Genomic DNA, 9904 nt, shown 5'->3' with positions numbered 1-9904 from the left:
TATCGTTAGGTTTGTTCGTTTATTTGAAATTCTTCGTGTGAGTTTGAAATATTAACGATGACACCACGAAGTACGCACAGTTTGTAATCTGTGATTGTGGTTCGTATACGAATGTTTCTCTTTCCCATTCTTTTTTCCAAATGTACCAAAAATATTCTTGGAAATATTATTAATACGTTGTTACATAGAGGACATTAAGTTCAAAATTTTTGAACTTTTAATGTTTTTTAACGCATGCGGTTAATTACTCCTTGTAAGAAAGTGTCGAACTATTTTTCCTGCTAGCTATTACGTTCGAAATATTATTCAATTCAACGATTAAATCGTACACTCTTGAATAAAGGACATTATTTAAGTAGGTACCGATCAGATTTGTGTATGATATAGCACTCGAAAACCTATTCGACAATTATCCTTTTTAAATCAGCACTCGTCCACATTTAGGGAGTGAAACATCGAGGATGAAAATGGTTCAAATAACAAAGTTGTACGTTTTGGAACGAGGAATTCAGGTATATAAATAACTTCTAGACAAATGTACTTGTTCAAACAGTATATTAAAAAATTTACATATTTTACACATTTTTATAACAAACTGTGGTTCAACTTTTACCTAAATTTGCAAACGTGAACTACAAATAAAAGCTCTATTTTCAGTCTTCCTAAAAAAATTGAAACTATTCCTCTAAAGAGGACCTAATTTACAAAGTATCTTATCTCTCATTCACACACACTCACACTCTCATGTTTCCTATTATCTTTCCTCTCTACTTCCCTTAACCATTCCGGTACCTCCTCGCTTTTCTTGCCCTTAAGTTCCCTCTCCAACTCTCTGCATTCTCGTACCGTATGTTCTAATGTTCCTCATCCATCCTCGCATAACTCACATCTCCTTTCCTCACCCCTCTTCCAATACCTAATTCATCCTTCCGCGTTGCATCTTGCCCTTGCTATCAAACAAATCTTTTGCACAAATCTCACCCAGCATCCCTGTTCTTACGTATCTATATCTATGATTGTATTTAGATTTTTCTATTTGGTTGCATTAGATTCGTTTATTTTTTCCTTTATTTCTCACTATTCTTCTTTCCATCTTTGCACAAATTCCTCTCAGCATCCCTGTTCTTATTTACCTACATCTAATTTTGTATTTAGACTTTTCTATTTGGTTGCTCCAGACTTGTGTATTTTTTTTTTTTTTTTTGAAATTTTCTGTATCCCTTTCCCTTCGTTTCTTCGCCATCTCTCGCCCTTCTCTTCTTAGCTGCTCAACTCCCAACAGACTGACCTCATTCCTTCTCAATACCCCTCCCTTTCTTTACTCGTTGTCTGCACTCGACCTTCCTCTTTTTCTTTTATACATTCCTTTAACAATTTCCTTCCTTCCTTTTTCTCCGCGTACTCATCAAGCTTCGTTGCACTGTAGTTGCCTTAATTCTTACTTCATCTTTCTTTCACTCTTCTACAGCCGTGTGTAATTTCGAGTGCATTCGCCGAAACCTAATACCTATATTTATGTGCTGTTGTACTTCGTTTTACCTGCGGTACTGCTTCATTGTTGCGAATGGTACAAGCTAAAAAAAGTTGACGTCAAAGTACACAAAATTGCGATCAAAGTTACAAATTTTTTCAGACTTAAAATTTTAGCCTTCAATCTGGAATGATTTAAGGTTCGAACAAGTTTCGATTTAAGTTTTGGTACCAACACTTCGTTTCACTTAAAGACGACGTTTTCGTTCTTCCACTGATTTTAAAGCTGAGGAAACGCTTTCTCTAAATGTGCACGTGAAATTTTCTTTATTTATTTCACGAACTCTACTCTGTGAAACGTGCTTCTCGAAAAGATGAAGAGATTTCGGAATCGATCGACAAATCAATTATTGAAATTTAAATAAGGGAAACTGATCGAAGTGAACTTATCATTTGACACCGCAACAATTTGTAACAAGAGCCCGAAAACACGATCAAGTGAAAATTGCTTGTTAATATTCGTGAAGTTCAGTTTCAAGTGATCTACGTCCATAAAAAAATGTTGTAGCTCTGAGAAGAGCTGTTTCTGCTGTCGGTTCCAAATTCACCGCGGGTACCACTATCGCCATGCTGTCTTCTGCACTTTTCTAGAAAGATTGAAAGAAAAAGAGAGATTTCAGTTTATCCGTATCTTCCGCTTTCGTTTGTAGTTCATGTTTGCAGATTTACACAAAAATCGACCCACAATTTCTTACAAAAGTGTGCAAAATATTGTACATCTGTTTAATATACCCTTGAAACAAGTAGATTTTTCTGAAATCTATTTACACAGCCGGATACTTTACCACTAAACCATTTACTAAGCCATTCTTCTACACCTGATATAATTTTTTAAATATCGAAGGAAATATGTTTTTCACTTCCCCTAAACGTGGACGTGTCTTTTCAAGTACTATACCATACACAAATCTCGTAAAAACCGGTGATTGAATACCTAAACGATGTCCCTGTGCTGAAATACTTAAAAAAATTTAAATTTGAATTAACGCTATTATTTAATGTAAAAATAACATAAAATAAAATGATATAAAAATGGAAGAGTAATTTCTCTTAAAAATTCTGATTTTCATTAATAGAGTATCGAAAATCATAGAAACACTCGAAAAGAAAAGTATTTATCTTCAGTTACGTTTCTTCGAAACTAACAGCCTGAAATCGTGGGAAAAGCTTTCAGGATGGCCTAACGCCTCGGCTACCTTCGTTTCCAATTTCGTAGCACTTCTGCAATATCCACGAAACAAAAGGATGCATATTTCGGATAATTAGGTAAACCTGCGAGATCGAAATCGCTGGAAGAAAACGAGCTTGATAAGTATCAGAAGTGAGTGAACGCGTGACTCGATGAACGACATGAGGAGGAATGAGGAAAAGAGGTGGTGCGAAGGGAGCGGGAAAAGAAAATGAAAGTCAGCTTGAGAAGAGTAGAGCGATCGATTTGAAGTACTATAAAGCGGTGGATGGACGCAACTATTCGTTGCAACAGATAAAAAGGAAACGAGAGGAAGAAATTATAGCGACGATCGGATCGAGTTAGAATCGCTCAGAGGATCGTCATTACGGCCGCTGAGTCATCGGCGAACGTTTGGTATACCTGCGTAGAGGTCCACGAGACTAGAATTACCTCTTGACACAAATAGTCTTAATTTCAGCGAAAATTATTCCAACGAGCGCGTATTACGTGATTCAGAGAACACTGTGCGGTGTACTATTCGAATGGTTTTCATCGGGAATTGGTTAAATTGGGTAAAATTGGGGCGAGGAGAATTGGACCTGGAATTTTCGTTGCAAATATTTCATTTTTCTCTCTTCTTTAGTGTAATTTTTATAATTCAAATGTTTGAATATATTGCTTATTATGTTCGTCAACAAAGAAGCGAAATGAAATGTGAGAACAAATGATTTTCATAACTTTTGGAATTCAATTTTTATTTAATTATTTCCTTTCATTTTCCATACTGCCTTATTCTTTCCATTATGACAAAAAAACGCGAGTTACAGCACTGTAAATAATAGAAAACTAATTTCTATACACCTAGGAAATAATTAGGTGGCGTTAAAGGGTTAATAAATACTAAACGAATAATTTTCGTAACTGTTGAAGTTTCAATTAGCTAATAAATAATTCGCCAATGATACTATACGAAGCCCAGTTTGCTCTCACACGACATCTTTCACCCTGAAACTGAGTATAATACACTTTGGAAGTTCAGTCCCTAATTTCCTAAGAGAAGAGCGATTTCTTCAAATTTATTAGCAAAATGGCCAATTTTCTTGCTGCACTTGCTACCCAAAAAGTTGATCGTTCTGCAAAGTAGCAACTGTTAACCAGAAAATAACCACGGTATGGAATGAAATTTGTGAAGGAAATCGACAGTTGGAGTGCATTCGAATGAGTTGCGCGAGTATATAGACAAACGCGGGGCATAGAAGTGATCAGTCCGGGAATATGCGATTAACGGACACTCGGCGTCCAAGGAGATCCTGTCCCCGCGTGTAATATGGGAACGACGGTGTAATTTAGCCTTGACTGTCGATTACTATAGCCGCGTGTTGCGCACGCCACGCCACACCGATTACGTCGATACTTGCGTCTCGCGTTCCTTCGTTTGGCTAGGAAGCGGTTTCTGCGATCGCGTTCTGACGATTGTCTCGATACAATTAAATCGATATTGTGTCGATTTACCGTTTCGTTACGATAAAGTTTGTCCTAGACGGATAGGTTTTCTTTCGCGAACGAAAGGAATTTTAACCCCTTAACATATGATTACTTTTCTGACTGTGCATCTAAGCGTCAGCCATTTAATGTTTCAGTACTGTATCATCTAATAAAGGCTAATCTGTTACAGATTACTTATATTTAGGAATTCTTGAATTTTTCTCGCTAATATAGCTATTTTTCTCACATCTTGACCAAAATCTCGACCAATTTTTCGACCAATCGATCTTGACCAATTACGCTTACAATGATATTATGAAAGAAAATAATATAACAAATGGACCATGTAAAACAAGTCACCTAATTATGTCCTGTAGAAAATTTTTATAGGTAATTTAAATAGTTTCAAGGATGGAAGAAATTTTTTTAAACAATGGCAAACGATGAAGGGAAGCTTCACGTTCGATTTTGAATTTTAAATAGTTTCAAAGATGGAGGAAAAATTTTGAAGCAGTGGCTAAAAATGAAAGGCAGTTTAATATTTCGTTTCAAATTTTAAATAATTTCAAGGACGAAGGAAAAGTTTTTAAACAATGGCAAAAAATGAAAGAAAGCTTCACATGAGCAAGCTCATTTTGAGATTCTGTTATTATGCATGTTTAAATGCACATCAATGTCTGCTGCAGCGGACAGTAGAGAAAATTCCATCTTATTCACCCTTTGAAACTATTTAAATTAGGTATAAAAATTTCCTAACACCGCTATAGTTGAAGAAGTGGTCCACGCTGTACATTTATTTAAAACGCTACAGAATTAATTGCTACACTTTCTCATGCCACTATATGTCCTAACAATAAATCAACAATGGTTAGTTCGATGGACAAATGATTTCAGAGATATTTGAATACTAATTCTGACCAGGAGGATCCTGAGTAACTTAATTTGATAACACGATCAGTTCTACAGAGAGATGCAAGATTTGAAACAATTTCACAGTACAAATTTAAATGCATATTCTACCTGAAAAACTAAAAAAATATTAACCCTTTGCACTTGGCGCTGTTATGGCGACATGGAGAACTTTAAAATGTAACATTCGGGTGTTTTTATATTATCAGAATAATGCAAATTAATAGAAGAAATAGAAATACGTAAATTTATAAGCGTTAAAGATCCTTTTGCTTTTATTTTTCAAAAAAAAATCTTTGGATTCTCAGAAGTTTCACTATTAATCTTACGGAGAAATGCTTGGAGTGCAAAGGGTTAATAAATGTAATCTTCAAGTTATATATATATTTTTTTAAAGAACGCATAAATTTAAAAACTGCTCTACTTGTCAAGGATTCAAATTCGTTACGTATCAGTCATTCGCAGATCTGTGCAATTAATTATACTTGCAGAAACGCACGATCGGATTGCGTAGGTGACTATTGCACACTGTCTAATTTTTATCATACGAAGCATAATTTAAATGGAACACTGGAGAATTTGAAAAAATTGAAAAGCTAATATGAAATTCCACCGTTTAAGTTGCTCTTGTGCATTTCGTAAAACGGTATTTACTTTAATCACAGTGTGATATACCGTCTAACGAAGCAATTGTGGAACTTTTTAAAGAGCTTTCAGGGATGACAGTAATTACACTCGTTTCTGAAAGACTAACGTCAGAAATCGTTTAAAAATGGTAACAATTTCGAGATTGCATTTATTTGGAGAAATATCAAATTCGTCTTAATTTTCATTTAAATTGGACCGCATAATTTTTTTTCTCAAATTTCTCATTTTTGAAATTGAGTGTAACTCTCTTTCTCTATTCGATGCACAATCCTGCTGCAGATATCTTCGTTAACAGGAATAAATTAGAAACGAATCCTGAGATGGAATCACTTATCACTTTGTCACTCGTCAAAATAACAACCCAAATTTAGATTAACTATAAACTACCATATGGTTCCGACTGTTGGAAAATCTATAATCTCAACGACTGCACGTTTATTTCTAAATATCGATCCATTATTATTTAAGCAACTTTACCTCACAAACCGTACAATAGAAAAAAAATCTCTAAACCATCACAACTCCTCTCAACTCGAAATTCTCTCTAATCCCACCCACGCAAATTTGTCAAAAATCGAACAAGCAATTCACCCAACACTTTTCCATGCAATTACAAACTCACACACACACCTAAAAAAATAAACAAACCAATCACATGAGAAAGAAAGTCTGAAAAACTGGAGCAGTCCATTAATCAAGGTAAATGAAAAAGCACAGCCAATCTACCAACCTAGTTAACACACAGAACAAGGAAGAACTGTAACAAAAATTCGAAAAAATAATCGAGGATAATAAGACAATGCACAGGAAGAATGAAAGAAAAGAGGATAGAGAAACTCTAAGGAAAGGGGATGAAAGAAACCGAGGAAAATTTCAGGTGTAGCTGCTGAATATGGGATGAGATAGATGGGGTTGATGGACGGGAAACATGGAGCTTTCCGTGGACCATCCTCGTCGTACTCTACTTGGCCGTGTAAATTCGAATGAAAAAGTGGGAAATTGGAATGGAAAATAAGGAGAATTCGAAGGATATTCGAGGACGTAGCGGGGTTAAAAATAAGGGGTTGATGGACTTACGCGGCAATACTTCTCGACAGGGGCCACCGTTCCATACTAGCCTGGTACTTCATGTTCTCGATCTGTTTCTTTAGTACGTCCTTGTCCATGTTGGCGAGTACACTGGGATCCATGGTTATAGCCGCGCCTCCCTTTTGCCAGATAAGAGACGAATAGCGCTTGCGCCTCTACGAAAAATCAATAGAACCGGCTATGTATGGGGACTCCTGTTATTGGAACACCAAGCCTACGTCACCGACTGGCAACAGGAAATTCGATTCTGCGAGGAGAAAAGTGCACGAACTTTTTCCTTATTCGCGACCCCCGCGTGATCAACGAAGGATTTCATCCTTTTTTTATTTTTGCGTTCGTACGGATGTGACGTTCGTGAATTCTTGCGTTGGTTTAGCCTGTTCAGTTCTTCGAACCGTTTCTGAATTTAGGACGACGCTTGCTTTGCACCCTGAGGAATGTACGATTGGAGAGTACCGTGGGTGGTTTTGTTTGAATTTGGGGTTTGTGTGGAAGAAGAGAATTTTCTTGGCCCTCGAGGCGAAGAGTCGAGAGATGTTTTCCAAACGTCCCCGGGTTCCTTCGTCCTCGAGGACAAGAGTATCGCCTTGGCAATGTAGGTCCGCGCCCCCACTTCCTGGGATTTCCACAGGGCAAAAGGGGCTACTTAAGGGAGCCCCGAAAAAGGCACGAGGCTTTTTGTTGCTGGCCTTGCTGTGATTTTCTATGCCTCCAGATTGTAATGGATTCCCACCCCCTCCCCTTCATTTGCCCCGTACCTCAGCCTATTCTTTGTTTCGCAGGTTTTTTGCAACTTTTCCTGCATGATTCTCAAACTCCTGCATGGTTTCATTCCAACTTTAAATTTTAATGGTAACTAACGTCTTAATACTTTTCAGTGCATAAGGAGGAATTACTCCAGGCGGCACTACATAACTTCCAGGTGGAGATAAAAAAAAAAAGACACGAGGCTTTTTGTCGTAGACTTTCTTTCTGCATGCATCGTGTCGCCTACACTTTAAACTACTTTAAGCGTTATCTGATTTAAATAAATATATATTTTCGTTAAGCAACCTTAGCGTAATAATTATTTCTACACCACGTCACTTCCAAAAGTTAGTTTTGAGAATTACTTTTTTATTTTTTATTTAATTAGTTTTCAAAATTATTTTCTTGTTTTTTATTTAGTTAGTCTTGAGAATATACCGTATGTGTATTGTAACCGTACTTTTGCTATGGCGATCTTTCTTTGAATTTAAGTTGTATGCGGAAGAAGAGAATTTTTCGACGATGGAAATTTTTGTTTTCCATTTTTTTAGTGTTGAAGAGAATTTTTTTATTTCTCATTTAGTTAGTCTTGAGAATGTACTGTGCATGTATTGTAGGTGTATTTTGACTACAGCGATCTTTCTTTAAATTTAAGTTTTACGCGAAAGAAGAGCATCTATGTTTAGATAATGCAAATTTTTAGAAAATTTTTTATTTACTTAGTCTTGAGAATATACCGTATATGTATTATAAGCGTATTTCGACTATGGCGATCTTTCTTTGAATTTAAGTTTTACGTGGAAGAAGAGCATCTATGCTTAAATGCTGGAAATTTTTAGAAATTTTTTATTTTTCATTTAGTTAGTCTTGAGAATGTACTGTGCATGTATTGTAGGTGTATTTTGACTACAGCGATCTTTCTTTAAATTTAAGTTTTACGCGAAAGAAGAGCATCTTCGAAAATTCTTTCACCTGGAAGCTCGATTATTACTAGAAGCTTTCAAACTGTTTAGAACGATGCAGTAAAATTTCAAAGATGGTCCAATTGTTTCATGTTTAAAAAATATTTTAAATACAGCAATAGTTGTATGTATAACAAAGAATTACCTTTCTTGAGTAAATAAGTAAGTAGACATTTTAAAATTTCTACTAAACTAACGGAGCTTTCCCGTGGAAAAGTTTCGAATCTTCGCGAATTACAATTTTGCCGATGCTAACATTGATAAAAAGAAAAACATATTTACGAGCAACAAATATTCTTCTGTTCGCCGATGAACTGCTTTTAAGTACTTTCAATCAAGGACCCTTTGACGCTTGCAGTGGAAGCAACGAAGCTTGAATCTTAACGAGGAGCACATGGAGCAAGCACAATGCGCGTATATACCCATAATAAATTTCTAGCGTTCTCTCGTTTTACGTTCTTTCCTGCTGTTAATGATCGCCGGGCAGGGGAACAGCGGGAAAGAAATTTTTCATTTAAGGGGATTCGGAAGAAAATACATATTCATTATTTTAAGCATAAGATTAGAGTATTATGCTTTATAATTTTTTTTTCTTCAATTGAAAATAATGTCTAGCTAATTATGACGTTCAAAATTTTTAGTTGACACCATTTATTGTATTTTAATTATTCTAAACATTTGAGGCACTCCAGTCACTGATGACCACCATGGCCATATCGAGGAAACAATCTAACGTTAATACTTATTGAGTGATTAATTTAATTTTGTACACATTATCAGTCGAATATAGAGGGAGAGCCACCGTTTGGTTGCCAATTGTTTATCACATAGAGACGGCCTACATCCACGTAAAAAAAAAAAAATGTAAGGTCGATTCCACAAGTGTCAGTAAAATGTAGGGTCGATAGCAGCAGAAAAGCTGCTAAACAATTAGAATTAAATGTAACGATAGAAATTATTGCAATAATGCGTAATGCAATTGAAAAATCGCAGAAAAGTCTGATACAAATGTTTGAAAAGTAAAATATATAAGATGAGATACAGTATCTTACCACGTAATGTAACTTTTTATTGTGTAACATATTAAAAACACTGTTTGGGAAAAATTTGTCACAGAATTGCATTTCTTATTTAATCTTCCTTTACTGCTACTTCTTGTGAAATTTTATGCCAGAAAATTGAAGAAATTCTTCTTTGTGTTTCGTAGGCAATTGATTGCTAATTTGCTATTGACAGATCGATGTTAAAATTTCATGTTAAATGGAACTTTCATATCTACCATAGAATCTGAATAATTTTTCAAGGTATTTTATTAAGAAACGCGCACATAGTGTTCAATTTTCTATCTTAGAATTAACTAACT

General features: G+C 35.6%; 1 protein-coding gene across 1 annotated transcript in view; it reads right to left on the bottom strand.

Annotated features, from left to right (window-relative positions):
- Positions 1–9904, bottom strand: part of LOC108576239 (guanine nucleotide-binding protein subunit gamma-e) — a 21397-nt gene that overhangs the window by 5643 nt on the left and 5850 nt on the right. The window contains exon 2 of the mRNA XM_017939198.1: positions 6821–6987. Within this exon, the coding sequence (XP_017794687.1) occupies positions 6821–6933 (113 nt within the window). The 5' untranslated portion in view covers positions 6934–6987. The remainder of the gene's footprint in view (positions 1–6820; positions 6988–9904) is intronic.

Source organism: Habropoda laboriosa, unplaced genomic scaffold, assembly GCF_001263275.1.
Source record: "Habropoda laboriosa isolate 0110345459 unplaced genomic scaffold, ASM126327v1 scaffold212, whole genome shotgun sequence".
NCBI classification, from domain to species: Eukaryota; Metazoa; Arthropoda; class Insecta; order Hymenoptera; family Apidae; genus Habropoda; species Habropoda laboriosa.
Note: the sequence above shows the minus strand (reverse complement) of the source record. Positions and strands in the feature narration are given on the sequence as shown.